General features: G+C 36.7%; 1 protein-coding gene across 8 annotated transcripts in view; it reads left to right on the top strand.

Moving 5' to 3' along the window:
* Window positions 1–19,366, top strand: part of LOC129580223 (histone deacetylase 4-like) — a 21,244-nt gene extending 1,878 nt beyond the window's left edge. Inside the window, exons 2-14 of one of the 8 annotated variants that reach the window (XM_055470448.1) lie at window positions 7,364–7,494; window positions 13,175–13,282; window positions 13,988–14,188; window positions 14,271–14,344; window positions 14,446–14,579; window positions 15,038–15,190; window positions 15,544–15,743; window positions 15,842–16,435; window positions 16,574–17,189; window positions 17,281–17,396; window positions 17,506–18,066; window positions 18,229–18,365; window positions 18,431–19,366. In XM_055470448.1, coding sequence (XP_055326423.1) covers window positions 7,364–7,494; window positions 13,175–13,282; window positions 13,988–14,188; window positions 14,271–14,344; window positions 14,446–14,579; window positions 15,038–15,190; window positions 15,544–15,743; window positions 15,842–16,435; window positions 16,574–17,189; window positions 17,281–17,396; window positions 17,506–18,066; window positions 18,229–18,365; window positions 18,431–18,488 — 3,083 coding nt within the window. In that variant the 3' untranslated portion in view covers window positions 18,489–19,366. Of the gene's footprint in view, window positions 1–7,363; window positions 7,495–13,174; window positions 13,283–13,987; window positions 14,189–14,270; window positions 14,345–14,445; window positions 14,580–15,037; window positions 15,191–15,528; window positions 15,744–15,841; window positions 16,436–16,573; window positions 17,190–17,280; window positions 17,397–17,505; window positions 18,067–18,228; window positions 18,366–18,430 lie in introns of all 8 variants that reach the window. The other 7 variants (XM_055470447.1, XM_055470450.1, XM_055470449.1 and 4 more) reach the window with 7 other exon arrangements.
* The last annotated feature ends 3,080 nt before the right edge of the window (window positions 19,367–22,446 follow it).

Genomic DNA, 22,446 nt, shown 5'->3' with positions numbered 1-22,446 from the left:
AAAAAAAAAAAGGTCCTCACTTTTGAAAATCGATTCTATCTAGTGTAAAACAGTCAAAATTCCACAATGGGGGTCTAAAATTTTGCCAATGGGTGTCAAAAAACAAGTGAAGACCTAAAAAAAAAAAAAAGGTCCTCACTTTTGAAAATCGATTATATCTAGTGTCGAATTTTCCAAATAGCTGGGGGGGTCCACATTTTGGAATCCTAGAGGGGGGGTAAAACCGGAATACCCCCCCCTTGCACACGTCTGTGTCTGCCTCAGAATAGGCCACATATTGTGATAGCATATTTCAACAAGAACAAAACAATGGCAAACGACACAAAGGTGCAACCATATCTTGAGCATACACCTCGTATAAGAACCAAATTTTCTTGTGGCGCCATCTAGATGGCTTGCGGGGCGCAATGTATTTTAAATTGTTAGCTAAGTTTTTTCAGCTTAGTACAGAACCATTTTTGGCAAAGATACAAAAGCATGCTCGAGGTATGGGTGCAACGCACAAGCGCATCTCTTCTTCAAAGAAATCCGTATTAATTATTATATTTTCGGATGATCCGCCTGTCTGTTTGGCAGCACGCGTGTCGCGTATATTTTGTATACAAATTTTAAAATAGATTATTTATTCCCTGTCGCCTGACTATTTATATATTTAAAAAAAAATGACAACAACAACATCCAAAAATATTTTTATCCAATTTCATTTATTTTTGCATATAAATATGATTCCAGATTGGCGTTTTTGTGATGTTGCACCGCTTGGTGGATGCGTCTGCGAAACAGGATGTTCAACATTTTTTCTGTTGATATTCTGTTTCAAGTTTCCACTATTTTTGTTTTTGTTGTTTTTTTTTTTAATTCACGATTTTGTGTTTACCTCGTTCATTGATGGGAAAATTCGTAGAAAGTCAAAGAATTCGTGTACTGTTTCGAATAAAGCGGTTGCAATTTTATGGAGGGACAAAGACAGAGACAGACACAGAGAGAAAGATAGATAGATAGAGAAAGGAAAGGAAAGAGAGGGGAATAAAGGGCAAGAGCGTGAAAAATCTCTTCGTGATTAAATGATGGGAATGACTAACAACCGTTCCAATAATTGCGTCGCAATTCACAGATGATCTTTATCCGATCAATTACGGTTCTTCTTCACAAAAGAAGTTCAAATGCGAAGGCGAAAGAACGTTCTATCACAAGCTGATTAATGAAATAATATTCAATAATTATAGATTGTCTCAAATAACGGACGATCTGCTTATCGGCTTGCAAGATGAACTCCAATCCAAATCAGACAAAAGCATGTACTTAAAAGCATGTAAATAAATCTTAAATTGAAAATGAAACAAAGAAGACGTAAACTGTTATCTAGACACATTTAAAATTAGCAACAAAACAACGACGACGCATCGGCATTATTGGAAAGAAGCAAAGCAAAAAAAAAGATGAAAAATGCTGAACATTTCCATTATCATATGAAATTATCAGTTGCGCGTGTGGCATTCGTCTATAGATTGTCTAATTATCCAATGCGTAATTTTAGCCGTTTTCCGTTCAAGTATCCGCCCAAGAATCGTTCCAATCTTTTCGTGTGTAAAAATACACACATTTTTATTGAGTATCTAATTTGAATCCAATAATAGCGTGTACGTACATGAAATATGAAAAACCGGAGAGCTCGGGTTTTTTTTATCTCTCTCTCCTACACGCCGAAGGCAGTCCAATAGAAGGGGCTGAAAAATGCGGCGCACTTGATGGGCATCAAAAATATATTGGTATACGAAAATGGTTTTGAGCATTCCAAATGGCGCATCATAAACTTGTATATACACACAACAATTTATAATTATCCGCGCGTTGTGGTATTCATATTATATTTAGGCATTTCTGTGCTAATGCGAAGAAGCGAAGCCTAAATGCTTTTCATTCTCTCTTTCTCTCCTTCACTCTCTCTCTCTCTCACTCGCGAACCAAAATATAAAATAGATTCGTCGGTGTATTTTTAGCGGGTCGCGTTTAATGCGACTGACAGAAATTCGGGTTTTAACGATTGCTGAACAATTTAAAAATAAATGCGTTCAGTTTATTAATAGCTCAATTGAACTATGTCTTGTCCTTTTCACGCTCTCGCTATGTGCATGCCGTTAGCGCGGAATTTGTTTTAAAACTCATTTTCACGGCGTGGATGGTTTTCGGCCTGCAGTCTAGCTACTGGTCTCACCTCGAATTGTTCCATGCCAACGCGAACAATTTATGTTGTGTGTGCAATGTGCATCACACATTTTTTTATGCGAACAATATGTTTTGTTTGGCTTGATTACCACAGCTCGTCGTACATTTTTGACGAAATGAAGCGCTGAATTCATTTCATTTCAAGTTTTAAAAGATGTCATTCACATTTTATTTTGTAGCTTGGATTTGTTTAGTGTCGTTTTGATTACAATAATATGAATAATTTTTTTCCCATATGAGATTGATCTTTTTTTAATGGCAAATGTTGATTTTGATTTAAGACACAATCTTTATTTTTGAATGCAAAATGACGAAATCTAATTCGTCTTCTTCGACGAGAACCGGTATAAGATCTACCCTCAAACGCACCACTTCGATCGATTAAATGCATGACAACACAAAAAGTGAACGTTGAATGTGTCCATATTTCGTAGTTTGCTGTGAATTTACAGAAATATATCGCATTAAGTTTTCTTTAGCGATTAAATGTAGTACCATGGTAGTCAATCATATTGAGACCGAAAATCTGAACAAAAATATCTGTTTGTTGTTGTTCGTTCGTTCGCTCGTTAGGCTTATCAAATTCATTGTCAGCTTGCCCGTGCTGAATTGAAACTAATTCAATTGGTTTACGGCAAACGCGGCACGTGTATCATTTGAAATTGTAAAACACATACACATACACATGCACAAACCATACATTGGCATATTCGTTGCTACGCAGTTCTCGTTTAAGCCGCCAATCGTCGTTGGATAGGCGTGATACAAAGTACGGGATGTACTACAGTACTGTACACAGTGAAGAGAAGAAATATAGCAAAAGCGAAAGGCACATTTAATAAATTAACATGAAATGTACGGTGAACATGAGTTCAAAAGGGAAAAGTAAAAGTTTTTTTTTTCTTCACCAAAAGAAAATCACTTTAACCGGCCTATCGATCGTACAAACAATTGAATACGGTCGGCTTCCGGGCACAAAATTAGCGAAAAAGAAACTATTTAAGTTGTGAGTGTGTGTATGTGTGTGCGAAAACTATAAATAAAAATCGTACGTTCACGCTGATTGATGCGAGAAAAAAAAAACGTGGCTGGCAGAAGCAGTCATTTTGATGGATTAGTCTTAAATCGATGACCACCATCGACACTTTCGAAGGGCCCTTGTTCGTTTTCGAACTAGACACATTTCACTTCTTTTTTTTCTGCACACATCCAACATGTACACGTGCCACCATTTACGCCAAAGCTTCATTTCCACTATATTCGCACTATAAAGAAAGCTCCACGTGAAAAAAATGTGTGTGTGTTTTTTTCTCGTGCTGATTGACTTATTTCTGAATGGCTATTATTGGAGCCGAAATTGCACATTAAAAATATTGTTGCAAGAGGTCGTGTGCTAAACATCGCATGCACAACGATATAAATCTTAGATTAAATTGATGATTCAGTGTTTCTATGAAATGAAAAAAAAAAGAAAATGCTTCTAGACTCAATGTAATAGTTTGTGAACGGAGGAACAAACAAACCCTATCGCCTAAAATCTGTATTCGCGATTATAAATATTCGGAATTGAGCGTAATAAAAGTGTCATAAAAGGCGATCATACGCACCATTGGTCTATTCGCGTTCTTTTTTTTCGCTCCTTTGTATTCCCCCTCCACCTATCTCTTGTTCGGTCATATAGTTTGACCCGACGGAACACTCCGAAAGAAAATTGGTGCCGCTTGATAACGAGAAAGAGGGAAAAAAACGTTTCGTTTGCCACGTCATCATATCAACTGAACGATTGTAATGTAAAACGCGGAAACTTTTTATAGACAATTGGACAGGACAATTTGACACCGAATAAAATTTCGTTGGCCCATTTGAATAAAAGATGATATGCGCTCATATTCATTCCGAAAACAACCGACGAAATATGAGTCAAAATATATGAATTGTATGTGGGGCTTGTTTACGCACTCAAACTCCATACACTTGAACTGAATATGACGATACTTCATTTTATGCGCGATGAGAGCAGCTTTATCGCTTGTTTTTGTTTACAACCGACCACGTTAACCAACTAACTAACAAGACAATACTCGCGTAAAAGCACGCACGCCAGCGGATTAGATAAACAACCAATTGGATATACGCATTCCATATGCTCACAAACAAACTGAGCAATTTATAACGTTTCCATTTACAAAATGCAATTTATTTAAAGTTACACTTTTTTCTACGTTCAATTGGTCAAGTTTTGGCTGGGATAGTACATGCCATTTGAAAATACATTTATTTTTTGTTCATGCAACGGGTTTGCAATTGCTTATGTTTGCCAAACCTGGCAATTTTAACACATTTGATTCGGGTTTTCAACCACGATTCTGAATAATAGCGTGAATGGACTTGAACACTGCAATTGCATTGTGATTTTTATTTTCTGCTTTATTGAAAACATTTATTTTTAGACTCGGCTTTAACGGTTATTGTTAATGTGCGCAAATTTTTTCGGTAAATATACTCAAACCCAGGCAAAAACCTGTGAACAATATGTCTGATTATGTTTTTTTCCACGGCATACGTGCAAATTGACTACCAAATTTGATGCCATTTAAATAAACAAAACCGAACGACAAAAAAAGGCTACCGACGAAATTCAACTCCTATGCGGACCAAACAAATTCGTGCCTTCAGACTTAAATCACTAATATTTATAGAAACGTAAAAAAAAATTGATTGTGACTTCTTCATAGAAACTTATAAATAAACAATTTGGTGGCGTTCTCTATCTCTCTTTCTCTCTTTTGTGCCTCTTAGGCACACGAAACATCATAATTTATAATACAATAAACATCGTTCGATATACATATGTATTTCATTCCATGAAACCGTTCACATTTTATGAACGGTGTAAAAAGTGTCGTATTTTTAGTTCCGTTAATGTCAAAATAATTGCCATCACAACATTGTACATGCATGAGTATGAGTATGAGCGACATTTCGACACAGTAATGACAAACGATTTGAAAGATTCAATAAATGTGGTTTCTTTTGTGAGTTTTTTTCTCTGTTCATTCACTTTAAACCGTGTGACCAGAACAACATGATACGCTGCTTTTTCTCTCCCTCTCTGTTCCTCCACTATTGAAAAGACATTTTTGTCGCTCTCCGCAATACTGTATTTTTATGGTTGGACATTGTTGAAGGGAATCTATTGTTAATTGGTGCGCGCGAGTAAGCGGTTTATGAAAATGGAAATGTAGCATATCATGCTTCAATCACACTTGCACACACACACACACAAAAGCAATGCCTAAGGCTTTCATGACAATTAACTTATTTTTAAAACACCCCATCGATTATTCAGTGGCCATAGTGAAATATTCACGCTAAAACAGAAACAGAAACTATAAATCAAAATAATTAGGCAGGAAAAAACATATCGAAACATAACTTTCGCCCATCCAACCCTCCGTCAGAAAATCGAATTACCTTTAAAAATAGTGTGCGACTATCGCAATCGACGACGACGTAGAATGAAATAACAACACACTTGGATCGTTGATTCGTTGATAGACGGGACGGTCAACGCTAAGAACGTTAACAAAAACGTAACGTTATAACATTGCGCCAGAAACAAAATCCAATTCATGTGTTTCGATGGTGCTGTGAGCCAATTGGATGTATGTTTTGTTGTAGTTGAAACGACTCTTACAATTCGGTTACGTTCAAAGTTAGTTTTGGTATCGTGACGAAACGCAGCCGAATAAGAAAAAAAAACATATCGAGTAGCGTCCTTCGATCCAAACCGAAAAAAAACGATGTGAAAAGTTATGTTATCTACGAGTGTTTGTCGACAAAGAGGGAGAAAAAAAGCACTCATTCTCAGCGACAACGATGACAATAGACATCGGTTAATTATTCATGTATAATGCCGTGTGTATCGTTCAACATTCACAATTTCGGACGCGATTCTTGTATACAATCACACAATCATTTGTTTCTCTTTTCTTCTCTTTCCCTACTATTTACGATGACTGTGCTTAAAATTCAAGTGCGACTTTCAATGTGTTGCCGGGTGCTTGAAATGTTTATAATTTCGCGAGTTCCGAAAAATCAAATAGAAAGAGACAAAGAGTGAGTAGAGAGACAAGTGCAGGCATTGGTTGCGAAAGAGAGTTAGATAGAAAAAGTGTGTGGTTGTCGAACTTCGACTTTCAACGAAGTCGAAAATTTGATTGAAAGTGTACGGCTGACGGATATGTGTACTAATTAAAATGTATAAAAAGATCACAATTGTCACAGTCAAGGTTTTTCGCTATAGCAGCGGTGTCGCGCAAACAAAACACACACAACCACACGCAGTACTACATTCTAAATATATATTTTCCACTTGGCAAATTTCATGAGATGCGGAGCTTTTTACGTCACATCTCTCGAATCTCGTCATCGCGATACGACGATCGAGACTTATTATATAGACTACTCATATTCTTCGTATGCTAGACTGTATTTACTTGTCTGCTTTTTTCTCTTCGGAAAATTCTTCATGCGAACAGCTTATCACACATTTAGTTACATGTCGTTTGCACATTGCAATACGTGCACTCCACTACGTAATAACAATGGATGTGTGGGTGGGATCCATTGAGTTTTGTTTTTTTTTTTGCGCTGTCACAAATTCAATTCACCTGAATCCATTGAGAGAACCGCTTTTGCGTAGGCAATTTTGAATACGCACAGAATACTAATAAAAATAGACCAGAACGAAAACAAAAGAGGAAGCGAAAAAAAAAACATACGGCACAACAAACGCACTGACGATGCTATGGAAATACCGTTTCCAAGTAGATTACGTCAAACACAAACCAACAACCCTTCTTTGAGCTAGCATTTCTTTAGAGACAATTGTCAATTTGACGAGTCAGGTGTCATTTGCAAAACTTGTGATAAGCACCATTATGTGCAAATTCATCGTTAAATCCCCTTCGCGCTCTCTCACAGTCGAAAATATTATCAGTGGCTTCTCGATTTATGTTTTCATTCCATCAGTATTATTTTTCTCTTCTCAATTTCGACTGAATGAATGATATTAGAATTTTTGAAATTGATTGCGATAATATTTTTTCCTCAAATGTTTGACTTTCTCTTACAGAAATGGCTCGTGATTCAGCGGTTGGAAGAGAGCGTATTCTGGTTGTACCGAGCAGCCTGGCGCTTGACAACTCAACAACCAATCAACATGCCACCAGTGCACAAAACGATCTCAATCAACAAATTCTTGAGGTGAGTCAATTGCTTTTTTTTGTAGACCGTACCCGGACAACAGTTCGGTTGTCTATTTATACCTTGTCCTGAAAGTGAACAGTGTTCAATATGTACGTTATCTCTGATCTAGAAATATTTATCAAGTGGTCACCTCAATGTCGCCACGCTCAATAATGTGATGAATCACAGCGATTCCGGCGACCGTTTCGTAATATCAAGCAGAACAATATGAGGAGAGGGGGAGTATTAAACACACATACTCAATACAAAATAATGCTATTTCGGAACACACGCGACGCTCAACGAAACCGGAAAATAGATTGATAGATTTGACATGGAATTATATAAATCGTAGCAATTTCAAGATGATTTGTTTTAGTGCGGTAAAGAGCCGACACAGTATACACTAGACAGATGATATATGCTCATTTTTATCATTAAAACTAATCACCGTTTGAATGCGGCCTATAATTTTACAGCCAGTCTATTTTGTCATTTGCTCGCATAGATTTTCTGGTGTTTTTGAATGGCGATGATCGTACACAATGACGCAAAACTTGCAAGCAAATGATGTTTAATTATATAAACCGTGCTTCTGGCATCATATTCACAAAAATCCGTTCACAAAAATAGAATAATTTCTTAGGAAAAAATCATGAGTCAACGCGAAAACTCAAACCATTTTTCTTTCCCTCGAATAAAAAATTAAAATTAAATTTATGGTTCTTTTATTTCACATCTCATCGAGCGAAAGAAAGCAATGAAGATAGTGAGAGAGAAAACCAAATCTTGTATAATTTTCTTAACACAACACAGAGAATAAAGAACAATTTCCGGTGCCAATGTTCGCAAAGAGACAGTATCGCCCATTGACGAATCATAACACATTTTGCGCACGCGAAATACATGTGGTTGCTTATTCTATTTTTTTTGCGCGCGCGAGACTCAATTTAAAAAAAATGAAGAATAAATGTCGTGAAAGCTATTCAAAGTGGACAGTGTGAATAAATTGATTTATACGTTTTCTCCGCAAATTGTCGGTATGAATGGCGTCCTGTCAAATGATGCAAAATCATAATAATCTCGACCATTCATTGTCAAACACACGCTGTGTGTGTGTGAATGAATCAACCGTGAAGAAACAGAGAGTGACGCGCTTTCTTCTGCAAACATTTCGCCGATTTTTGTTTTCTTCTCTCATCGACTCTTTTTTGTCGTCGATTTTTTTCTCGTCGATTACGTATATTTATAAATATTGCGAATTTTGCATTTTGTACATAAATAATCGTGGCTAAGCACTTGCTTGTCTAGATTTTTATTTACATTTTATCTCGTGGCCAATTTTTTCGCACCAGAAAAAAAACCGCTTGAATCATCCAGCACGGAAAAAAACTCGTGTTACGCAATGGAAGAAAGAACGAAAAAAAACGATTTTGCACACGAGCATGAAATGGAGAAAGAGCTAATAAATTTCATATGACAAATAAAATGTGTCTCGGACAGATCGACTAAATTAAATTTAATGTTCCGAACAACTAGCAAAAACGTCGATCCCGTTTTTTTTTATTGTTAGTCGGATTCATTTCAGTTGGCGCAAAAAAATTCACATATAAGTGGCCGAAATAAACTTTGATCAATGGACAACCGGCGATGAATAATTCAGATGCGTTCCGATTTCAAAAGGGGAAGTGATTCACATTTTATCCCCTTGAAATAGGAAAAAAAAAGTTCTGTGTGAGATAGGCGACAATGGCTGGCAATTTGCAATGTTACTGATTTGGATATTTCATTGAAAATCCGAGTAAATATTTAACAAAAAATGAACATCAATACTGCGAATTCCGAATCAAATGCATACAACGAATAAAAAATTGCGAATGAATCGCAAAGTAAAATTTCATCAAACGATTCCTCGTGAAAAATTATACGATGACGATAAACGACAACCGAAGAAAAAACTGTACCTGAATGAAATATCAGATTGACAGAAGTAAGTTGTTGGTTGGTAAAAATACTCGCATCGCATTTTGCCTATTTTAAACTTTAAATAGTCCGCCTCAAAATGAAGTGCTTTTCTTTTGGTTCATGTCTTCGTTCATTCGATCTGTCAAAGTCGAAAATTTGTAATTGCAAACAATATCCAATGATTAACATATTTTATGCGGTCGAGACGTTGAATTGCCACTTTGGTAGATTTTTTGCTCACGATTAACCATTGCTTTATTAACCAATACAGAATTTCAGTTTACAGTTTTGCGAATGGAACTGATAAAAAGCGGAGAAAACTTTATTCACATTCCATCTTCTTGTATCTGTCTCTCTGTGCTTTTTTTCGCATCGAAGTTGAAAACTGTTTGTTGTTGGCATACTAAGTAAGACATCTCGATATATTTACTGGAGTGAGTAGAGCATTGAAACCGGATCCAACCAAATGAAAAAAGAATCGTATTTCGTTTGGCTAACGAGCCACGATTTCTTCTTCTTCTTTTTTTTTTTAAATCGTCCAGAGTTTTTTGCGAATGATGTGTAGCGCGAGGATACGCACTGTGTTTCATATACGACGAGCTCCAGCTCACGTACGCAATTGCGTGTCCGGGTATTTCCAAATGTTGTAAGAGTAAACGAAAACTGGTCGAAAAAAGAAAGCCAGTTTACACCTATTTGCATATGTTCCCGTTTGGCCGAACACACTTTGATTGTGAATAAATTTTTGCGTAAAATTTTGCGAGTCGAATGAACAAACGTGAAATGCAAAAAAGAGAGCCGACCATTTCTATGAAGTTACGATTCATTTGTCACGCGCCATTTGACATTCGGATCAACTATATTTAAATTGAACCGTAAAATAAAGTGACAGAAGTAGCAGTTTTGTTTATCTAAGGAATGTTGAATGCCCCAGAAAACGTGATTTTTATTACTTTAACCCGATATAAATACATCACAGTAACAACAACAATAGCCCACAGTGTGCAATTTAACGAGCAAAAAATTGAGTATCATATGAATTCACAAGCATATCATGTGATTTGCTTGTTTCTCCACACGCATTGAATTGGGATTGTTCTGTTTTTGGCCGCACCAAACGCATTCTTCTCTTTTGATGACGTCGAGAGCGAGAGAGGGAAAGAGCAAAGAGAAAAAAGGTACACATTGATAAGAGCGATCAACAGCCGGTTTAGCGCGCTACTGCCGCTATCTTGCGATACGGACAAATAGAACGATGTTCATACTTCATTTGCACACGTGCTTATCGAGTTTTTTTTCCGTTTGCGATGAAATGATGGAATGGATAACACATATCTTTGAAAAGATAGATATAGAGAAAAATGGATACAGCAACAAAGTATTGATGTTCAACTGCTGTGATAAGAAGAAGCCTTTGTGTCCATCGCTTTCAGTCAACGCCATCAACATTTTCGATTGAAAACTGTCAAAAACACGCGCAACCGGAAGTCGATCGCTTTTGTTTTTGATGAGGATGAATTCGCGTGACCATGTATCAAATGGAGAGCGATGAGATGTGTCGAAAAGATCGACTCGAATTTGGTTCGATGGCGATAAAAATGATGAAAAGGAGCTATGAAAATATAATCGGCTAGCCTCACACACAAAATCCCAGTGTTTTTTTTCTGCGAAATGAGGAAAAAAGACTCGACCACAAAAGATTTTAATGCTTTTGTCGAGGCCCACTTAACAGACCCGATTTAAAAAAAAACGACCCAGTAAAAAGAAATACATTTCATTCGGCAGCTCAAGGGAAATATTCGAATTGTATATGCAAATTGCTGAGTTTATTCTCGGTCGCAATCCATAATTCTATTCACGTGGAATGATTCTTTTCTACGGGGTACTGCTTGTGAATGGAGCAGGTTCCATATTTTCCACCGTAAAACAAAAGCATTTAAGATTCAAGCATATCAGCCAGTTAATTCTGACCGGATCGTTAGTCGTTTCGCATTACGTCGTTTCGTTATTTTTGTCAAAGGTTTTTTTTTCATTTCTTCTGTTCCGATATCACCACACACAGGTACACTTGTGTAAGCTTGTATGTAAATTTTTAATTGAGAAGCATCCAGTCGTTGTACAGAATGAGAGGAAAAAAAATGATATTTGTTTGTTTATCGTTCAGTCGCTCGCTTGCATTCGATGGCGTATGTTATTTTAATGTTCATTCTCGTTCTTTCATCCTCTTTCTCTCTCTTCATTACTCAAAATCGTGGCATTTTTCTACTGTGTATATTGACGAGATTATGAACGTTGTCACTGTAAAGCGTTGACTGTTCAAGGTTTTTCTTGTTTTTATTTTTAGCCTATTAAATATTTATGAACGAACAGAGTACGACCGACCGACCGACCGACCGACCGATTGAAAGAAGTACCAGCGACAGAGAAACATATGTGAGATATAGACAGATAGATGTGTCTTGTTGTACGATGTACAGTGTAAGCGCGATTGTGTGTGCGTGCGCGTTAGTGTTCGCAGATCGATCGCAAATAACAACGACGCAATGTACACAAACGCTCGCCAGCCCGTAATCACACTTTGGTTGCTTCTTTTTTCAAATACTACAATAGTGTAGTATTTTTTTTACTCTGTCTTCAATGGACAGTACACAACCGAAAGGTTTTTCGTTCGCTCCTATTATGAGAAAAATGGTTTCTACCCCGAATTGAATATTGTTGTGGAAATTCCATGTTGTCATCAACAGTTAACTATGCCAACGTATTTCCTATTGATTTATACATTTTTTTTCTCGATATATGAATGTGAAATTTTCGTAATTAAAATCTAAAATTCTAAAATTCTAAAAGTGGTTGCAGCCTGAATGTGAACGTAATTAAAACATCCAACTGGAATGTTGCTTGCATAAAATGGCTTTATCTCTTTCTCAAAACATTTAATTGGACATTTTAGATTGATTTCGCGACTGTATCAAAAGCAGATGTTGAATGAAGCCAAAGCAATCGCATGTACCTAAATTGGTTGATGATTTGAGAGAGTTTTTCAAACCGCATTTTTTGTTCGTGCTGATTTTGTTTTCGTCAAAGTCATTTTTCGCGTAAAACACATTCCGATGCGTCTGTCTCGATCCCGAAGAATCGAATTGTTGGCAAATAATTTTGGTGTGCCGGTATCAATTGGTCGTTTCGCGTCACCACACCCATTAATTCGTCGTGATTATTATGCTTTTTGAAAAATACTTGCTGAAAATTCTGTCTCGCAGTAAAATTGATTTGCGGAGAAAAATTACTCGGGTTTAACATGAGTGTGTGTGTGTGATAACAAGAACATTCGTTACACAAGACATAACCGCAATCAGCTCGCGAAAGACTGAAAAAAGCAGACTGTTTTGTTGTTAGCGATTCGTTACACGGATCGAACGCAATTATGCAAATGAATCAAAATCAGGTATTCGATGATTTCTTTTTCCATGGAGATGCGACGTTATTTCTAAAAATAAAAACCCTTTAAAGCGATTATACAATCCATTGAAAATGTATTTTTGAACACAACAAACACCACTCGTTCGCTCCCTTTTTCTCGTTCTCTCTACCTCATCATCACAACCGAACATTCATCGAATTCAATCAATATTACAGACAAAAATAAAGTAAAAGCAAACAAATCTGTATTGTAAGCCTATGTCAAGGATGAATAATTCAATGGAATTGGATTTTTTTTTATTATTCATTGCAGCTGAAAAAGGAGCAGGAATTGCAGAAGCAAATGCTTTGGCATACATTTCAGGAGAAAAACAAACAGTTGGAACTTCAGCATAAATGGCAACTCGAACATAAGTTTCAGGTAAGAATAAATTCAAAAGAAGGTAGAAAGAATAAAAATGAAATCAAAACGAAAGCATAAAGAAACAGCTTAATTGAAAATAGCATTTAGACCAAAATGAATCAATCCATGCATAATCACTTGCCAAGAAAATGAACCATGGAACGGAAGAAATATTCCATTTCTATCTTAAGCTGCTCTTTCTTCATTATGAAGTTAGAATAGCCATTTATTGTAAATTGATAATAAGCCGCTTAGGTCGATTGCAAGATCAGTAAACAATTTTCATAAAACGTTTTTTCCCCTTTGATATCTTGACAAACAAAATTGTTTGGATACAACCACCGACAATATTTAGATATCATTCTGGTTCGATTATTGATTTTACTATATTCCAAATTTCATTTCAAATTCAAACTTCATTCTTGAGCTGCATTCCTTTTCAAATTGGTCAAATTTCGATTAAGTTTTACTTTACCTCTTGCATCTTTGCCATTAAATATGTATGCTCATCGAGCGCTCTTGGACCATTCATTGTGCGAACTACTACGTTAATAATACAAAATTGCGTTCTAACTTATGCGTTTCTGTTTCTGTTTTGGTTTTCGTTTTTAGTTTATTTGTTCTTTATTTTTTGCTCTGCGTTGGTATTACTTTTTATTGCATTTTTTTTTGGTCCACTGGCACAAAACCGATATACCTCTTTCCAAAAACCGTTATTTATAGTCTGCGGCGTATTCAAATGGCGTATTGCAGGAATTGCATGAGCAACGTATAGCCGCTCTTGAGGAGCAACAACAACGCGAACAACGTGAACAACGAGAACAGCGTGAACAACGCGAACGACGCGAACGTGAGGCAATCGTTCGTCGGAAAGAGAATTCATCCAGTGCCAATGCTAGTCCAGAAGTTAAGCAAAAATTGCAAGTATGTATCATTCACACCATAATCTATTCAAACCATTGAATGAGAAGACATATTTCGAATAAATTACTCTCTTCTTTTGCAGTCATTTATCATCAGCAAGAAGCAAAATGCTTCATCAAATGGTCTTGCTTCTGCCGCGTCGCCATATCGAAATTGGTAAGCATTTGTTGAGCCATTTCATTTTTTTTTCAATCATTTCAAAACATTGAATTTTTAAATGGTTTTACTTGATGACGTGTGTCCATGTATATTTTCAGGGGTGTTGTCAAAAGTTCATCGGGCGAATCGTTACCAGCTGGTGTTCTGCCAAGCTCCCACCCATATAAAATACCTCAACAGCCGCCACCAACTATATCGAAATACGATCCCGATTTTCCACTGCGCAAAACAGGTAACGAAACGATTTCGATCGATCCATCGATCGGCCCTTTGATGCATGCGAAAATGAACACATGGCATTTGAGCAACCAAAAAAAAAATTATTTTCAATTGTTTTGATTGGAAATATAACAGACGTTAATAAAATGAATCAATAGCAAAACAAAATGCTCAAAGGCCTTGATGTTCTTCGGCTAATGATGTTTTTCGTTGAATAACTTTTGTTTGCAAACAAAAGTTTGGAAATGTGCAGCTTTTTTCCATAACGTTTGATATATTTGTGCTAAAAATTTTGACCGATTTTATTTCTCTTGTGTGCATTTAACACCAAAATTTATCTAACGAAAAACTAACTGTATCATTTGAAGATTGATGGATTTCATATAGAATTCAATAGTAATATAGTATAACAAATAAACAAAACTCACGTAAAAAAAATATCGAATGTATATTTCTTTGATTCGGCTGCAGCATCCGAGCCCAATTTATTGAAGATACGTTTGAAACAAAGTGTTATTGAGAGAAAAGCTCGCGCCGGATCATTGGCCGCACGACGACAAGAACGTTTGCTAATTGCTGCTCAACGTCGACTAAAGCAACATCAAAGCTCTCTAATTGGACCAAGTATGTATCACATCAGCTGCAATTTATACACATATTTTCGTTTGTCTTTGTTTGATTTGTCTACACCCTCGATGAGCTCAACACTGTTTAATCCGAAAACAATCACACACACCCAAGAAAAAAAACAATCTAACGATACGCTTTTAATGTATAACGTCTTTTTTTTTGCTGTAAATTTTTCGATATCGATATAACCATTATTATTTGCATGAGATGCTCAGAAATATGAGAGTGTGAAGTGATTTGTCGTTGTTTTTCTTTTGTAAATTGATAAAAGTCCGCCGCGATTCATTTTTCCGAAGCTTAAGATAGTAATAAAGATTTGATTCATCGTTTAGATTGTTCATCAACAGATTCAGGTCCGAATTCGCCGCCAACATTGACCGGAAGCCGTGGCTCACCCACCAGTGCGACGATTCAAGAGGAAAATGAGGATCCAAACTATCATGCTGGCCGAGATAGTATTAACGATTTGTCGTTGTATACATCACCAAGTATGCCTAATATCAGTCTGGGACGGCCGCATCTACCAAACGCACACAGTCACGCTTATGTAAGTGAATCGATTGCGGGACAGTTTGATTTTAATCGAAATGAATGTGAAGAATGAAATTGACATACTTTTCTATCGTCTTTCCAAAAAAAAAACAGGGAATTCATTCAATTCTACGAACACCGTCGCAAACAATGCTAGCCCCACCGGGAGCACCGTATTTTATTCCGACCATGGAACATGGTGATGTACCGCCAGCCCACAGTGGAATTCACTTGGCCCAAATGGCGGGTTTGCATCCGATTCCAATGTACAGCCAACCAATCACCGATGCTCAAGTTGCACTCGCTCGCTTGCATAAGCAAGGCCATCGGCCATTGGGTCGAACTCAATCAGCTCCACTTCCACTTGGCCATCCGATGCTAACGGGTGCTGCTGCCCTGAACATTGCTCAAACACACTATGAAAACAGTGAGGCTGAACGACAGGCATACGAACAACAACACTTGCAATTGACACAAAAGATCCGGCAAACGGTGTTAACGCGAAGCGGACGCGCCGAATCGTTCAAAGAAGAAGAAGATGCTGTCATCGATTTAACCGATAAAAAGCAACCACCGAAACCTATACCAACAAGCACCGTGATTTCGTCTACTCTCAATCCACCGCCGGCCATATCGCCCGAAGAACGATTACGTGATCAGGAATATTTGCAGCAACAACGTGAGATACTCATCCGTCAATCGATGCAGGTAAATGCTTTTCGTGGCCGTCATTCAATTTACTTTCACTTTTTTGTGCTAGTTTTTAATTTCATTTGATAACACATCATTGCGTTCTACTAACATCTCGTGTTTTCATTTGAATATTGTGTAATAATACGATTTTAGTTGTCTGTTGACGATCCATTCTTGATGCGGAATCTCAGTCGACCTTTATCTCGAACGTTATCGAGTCCTTTGGTACCGCTTGGACAACCAAATCTTTGCGGCATTCGTGATACCGGCCAATCGTTATCGCTCGACAATCCAATCAATTTGACACATCGACGCCACATTACGGAGAACGAACACAAAATCACAACCGGTCTTGCATTTGACAACACAATGCTGAAGCATTCGTGCATTTGTGGAAATAATTCATCGCATCCCGAGCACAGTGGTCGGCTGCAAAGTGTATGGGCTCGGCTGGGTGAAACTGGATTGGCGAATCGATGCGATCGTTTGCGATCACGCAAAGCCACACTCGATGAAATTCAAACGGTGCACACGGAAAACCATGCCATGCTATTCGGTTCGAATCAATTGAATCGCCAAAAAATGGAATCATCACGAACGAGTTTTGTGCGGCTCGCATGCGGTGGTGTTGGTGTCGATTTGGACACCACATGGAATGAGAACTATACCAGTGCGGCTGCAAAAATGGCAGCTGGATGTGTTATCGATTTGGCATTTAAAACAGCGAAACGTGACATTGAAAATGGTTTTGCCGTCGTTCGCCCACCAGGTATGCACCGAAAATAGCCAACATTCTAAACATAGTCACAAAAATGTGTCTCAATAATTAATTTCTTATCTTTTTTTCTCGCTTGAATTAGGTCATCATGCTGAGCCAGATTTAGCCATGGGATTCTGTTTCTTCAACTCTGTTGCAATTGCTGCGAAATTGTTGCGTCAGCGTTTGCCAAATGAAATTGGAAAAGTTCTGATCGTCGTAAGTAAATTTGAAAATAACAAATCATCATGTTGGGAGTGTGAGCTCCGTAATGAAAAATATCCTCCGTAAATTTCGCTGATTCTTAATTTATTATATTTCTGGGCAGGATTGGGATGTACATCATGGTAATGGTACGCAGCAAGTATTCTACGAGGACAATAGCGTTTTGTATTTATCAATACATCGACACGATGATGGAAACTTCTTTCCGGGCACTGGTGGTCCAACTGAATGCGGTGCTGGAATCGGTGTTGGATTCAATGTTAATGTCGCATGGTCGGGTGGGTTGAATCCAGCGTTGGGCGATGCCGAATACTTGGCCGCGTTTAGAACGGTTGTAATGCCAATTGCTCGTGAATTTGCACCCGATATCATTCTCGTTTCGGCCGGGTTTGATGCTGCCATCGGTCATCCACCACCATTGGGCGGTTATGTGGTGTCACCAGCTTGTTTCGGTCATTTAGCACGTGAATTGATGCAATTGGCTGATGGTAAAATCGTTCTGGCCCTTGAAGGTGGTTATGATTTGACCGCAATTTGTGATTCAGCCCAAGAGTGCGTGAAGGCTTTACTTGGCGACGAACCATCACCCATACCTGAAGTTGAGCTATCGCGTGCACCGTGTCAAAATGCAATCGACACACTGCAGAAAACTATTGCTATTCAGGTAAAACCCAAATTGAATTGATTGATTTGTTTTGTTTTTTGAAAATGGAATCGAATTCCAAAATAAACCTTTCCTCTCTCAAAAGGCATAACGCATATTTTTGTATTGGCTTTTGTATCAATACACCACAAAATACACGACTCCAATTTTGTTCATTTGCAGATGTCACATTGGCCATGCGTAAAACGTTTGGCCCACACCGTTGGAATGTCAGCTATTCAAGCACTGAAATGTGAACGAGAGGAATCAGAAACGTTAACCGCAATGGCTGGTCTCTCAATGCAGCCACCAGCGAATCGGTAAGACCATACCCGGTTAAAACGTTCTGAAATTTTTATTAATTGCAAACTTTTTCCCATGGCAGTGGTTCGCTTTCGCGTGAAGAATCTGATGAACCGATGGAACAAGACGACGCAAAATGAATGAAAAAAAAGCATCGACGAAAAATTGATAATTGCGCAAATTGCGATAACAAACGAAAATTGAAAGAATGAAAAAAAAAAACAAAAATTCTCATACCTGCTGGACATGTTTTGATTTGGAAATGTGTAAATGATGTTGAGTTTATATTAGAGATCGAGGAATTAATGCATACAACTATTTTGAATATAGAATAATTGTGATTTTAAATGTATGTTCTTAACAATTAACGTGATTAAGTTTTAAATAAGAGAGACAGGCGGTGCAAGAGGCACACAGCTGAAGAGAATTAGATGAAATGAGAATGTGTGTGAGTAGGGGAGGGGGGGGGGGGTAGCAAAGAATGAAGCGTGTGACATTTTGAAATGTATGTGCTATGCACATAATTTATGGTCGCCGGAGTTAGGAACAGCAAAAAAACGATAATTTCTACATAAATGCAGGGACACAAAAGACGCAAGACTAAGTTTGCCTAATAAAAGACGAAGCAATCCGCACTTTATCATCTCGATAACGTAGTGTATGATTTGAACTGGCATTCCGACCCAAATGAAATCCATTCGATTGAAAACAAAGAGAAAGAAGAGAAAAAACAACAACGGAAAACGAGCAAATTATTTAAAAAATGAACTGGTTTCATTTGGCAGGTGAAGCCATTGTGTGGTGTGGTTTATCGGGCAAATAGTTTCTTGTGTTTTTTCTATTTATATTTTATTAAAATGACAAACCGAATTAAAGTGAAAACCGCACTCACACACACACACACACACACACACACGATTCAACCAATTGTATATAATATATATTTATTGTGCAAAAAAAAGAGAGTATAAAACACTAATGTTTATGTATAAAATACAATTATCCGCTTGAGAAACAATATGATGAGCCCATTTGTTGGTGCACCTGCAAAAATGTTATGTGCTTTATGGATATAGCCACAATCACACGTTCGTCAGAACATAAACTCTTAATGATGTGAATGATAAATATCACACTTAAACACACAGAGAGAGTCACACGACTTATTGATAGCTGATGTTGTTTATATTTCACACCTATCCCACTACTACCTCCTTCGTGAGAGTACGCTGGGAATGGTCATGTTTGGCGCATATTTTTGAGAAATGGAATTTCTCTGAATGTTGATTTTGTTCATCGTAACGGTATTTGTGGTTTTTAACACATTTTGCACAATTTTTCTTTTCATTTCAAAGAAGCAACGCGAAATGAATATTGCATGAGCAAAATAATAACACGGCTTCGCACTCAAATCGACGAATTTAAAATACTTAAAACTGAAAAAAGTGACATTTGTCACAAAATAAATTTATCGTATCCGTTGTTTAATAACCACGAAAAAAAAAATTAATCACAAGCAAGAGAGACAAAAAAACGACACTTTAATCGTTTGCATATATAATAATCAGGTGATGCATACAAATTGCTCAGCCGCAATTCAACGAATTTCCATATGTTTCTTGTTTTTTTTTAAATCATGCGATTGCATCACATCCGATTCATGGAACGATAAGGATTCAAATACACCTCCCATTCTGCGAAACCAATTTTCCTTCCTCACTCTCTCGATCAACTTTGTATCAATCGATTGAGAAAGAGAAAAAAAATGTAATAGAAAAATTTCATTCAAAACTATTTTTTTTCCTTGATCCATATCAATATAATGTATTCGCATTGGGCAGAAATCTAAATGAAGCGAAAAAAATATAACAATAACATCACTGAAAAGAGAAATCCAATTTAACACTTAAAATCGTATAAAATATTCATAACGATATATATAGAGAGAAAATGAACTAATTTGAGTGACCTTAATGTGCAAAAACCAACGAATAAAAATTATTTAATTATACAGAGACCGAGTGTCAGTGCTGTTTCTGTGACTCACACAGGATCAATTGCACTGGCCAACTCTTTTTATAACAACAACAAAATGGATCTAGCAAAAAAAAGAAGAGTTTTTAATCGAATTAACAAATAAAAATGTCGAGAGTTTCAAATTCGACAGAAGCCGGAGAAAACTAGCAAACGACGAAGAATTTTAAATGTCAATTGTTGTCTAAAATAAAACTAAATGAATGTAATGTGTGTACTTTCAGCAGAAGCAGAAGAGGAAGAACCAATCTAGATTGAGCAAATTAGTCACGGTTTTAGTGAGGACACAAAAGTGCACACAGAATTTGTTATCCATAATAAAAATGTCTGGGGTTTTCTTCCGTTCATGATTGAATGCGAAACTGTAGTATTTTTATTGACACGGCGACCTAAATTATAAATATTGTGTCATTAAATAAATGTATAAATAATTAGTTAAAATGATTTTGAGAAAATGAAAAAAAAAGGAAAAATTGAATTAGATGAACAAAAAAAGGATAGAGAAAATTGTTTCAAATATTTGTTGATATGTGTCTCGTGGCGTTGACTGAACAATTCTCAACAATGAGATGCATCAAATTTTTAAGTGCTGGTCACTAACATAGATAGACAATTTATCGGCGAAGAATAAGTCACATACACACGCAGCAGAATTTCAATCAATTCGCTTGAAAACACATACCGAAAAACAAATAAACTTAGACAAGAGATTTGTTTCGATGTTATTTGTGGTGGAAATATTGTATTGATATTGTTCTAGATTTGTATCACACATACACAAAGCAAAACCACATGCATTAACACTCATTACTCACACTCAACAAGACAGAGAAAACAAGCAAACCCATATTCAATGAGACGAAGAGAAAAAAGAACGAGGAAAATCATTATACCAAAATGAAACGATGAAATTTAGTGTAAATCTTGTTTTAATATTTTTCGATATGCTTACACACAAACAAAAACAAAAAACACAACAAAAAATAATGATAACATGAAAAATTCTATGATGAGATAATACTTTAATCGACAGGTGCAGCTTTTAAGAATCGTTTTACCTAAATTAAAATGAAGATAAAAACAATGACGAAGATGAAAGATAAATGGATAAAACAATGAGGATATACAAATATTTAGATATCAAGAACACATTTTGGTGAAAAAGAACAACAAAATAGACAAATTGAGTGGTTTCATTGAGTCGAACAGGAAACGTACGACCCGACATACACATATTACGTATAAAAAACAAACAAATTGATGATGGTGTTTTACCACCACATGAACATTTTAGATATTTATTAATTGTGAAATTGATGTTAATTATTGGTGTTGACGCGTGGATAACAAAAAATCCGATACAGAATCCAATCAGGATGTGTGTGCTAATACCGTTTTTTGTAAGTGTGGACATTTGTGTGTCAAGCCAACCAATCAAACAGCCGAATACCTTTGAATGAATAGCACACACTTTATGAACGGTGAACAAATAGCTAATGTTTTTGGCAAAGTGCAAACCTGTTTTCGGGATGATGTTGGCACGTACATCGAAGAGCGAACGATATGTGTGCGTGTATTTTCTTGATGATATGTCCAAACTTGTCGAATGGATCGAAAATTGTATGGCAAAAGTTTTCACGAGATATTTAAACAGATGGTGGCATACTAAATGCAAACTAATTTATCAATTGTCATCAAAAAGAACCAGACACAATCGATTGTGTGTGTGTGTGTTTTTGATGGCGTGTGCTCAGTCGAATTTTATATGTAAATCATCTCTTCTTCTTATATTTATTTCCTTACTATCTCAATTTTTGTGAACTCTTTTTTTTGCCTACTCTAAACGCACACATTACAACAATAGACAAATCAATCTATCTGTGTTCCACTTTGTTCGTTTATCATAACTATTGTTCTTATGGTATTGTTGTTGTCTTTTTTTTTCTTCTTCTCGTAATCCTCTTACTCAACCATTTGATGGAATCAACAACATGACCACATCATTTATTTAAAATCATTTCATTTTCTTTGGTTTATGTTCAAACTCCAAAACACTCGAATCGA

Source organism: Sitodiplosis mosellana, unplaced genomic scaffold (genome assembly GCF_009176505.1).
Source record: "Sitodiplosis mosellana isolate CC-2019 unplaced genomic scaffold, AAFC_SMos_1.0 Smas_scaffold_7304, whole genome shotgun sequence".
Classification (NCBI taxonomy): Eukaryota; Metazoa; Arthropoda; class Insecta; order Diptera; family Cecidomyiidae; genus Sitodiplosis; species Sitodiplosis mosellana.
The sequence above is the reverse complement of the archived record's forward strand: the minus strand, read 5'-3'. Positions and strand labels throughout refer to the sequence as shown.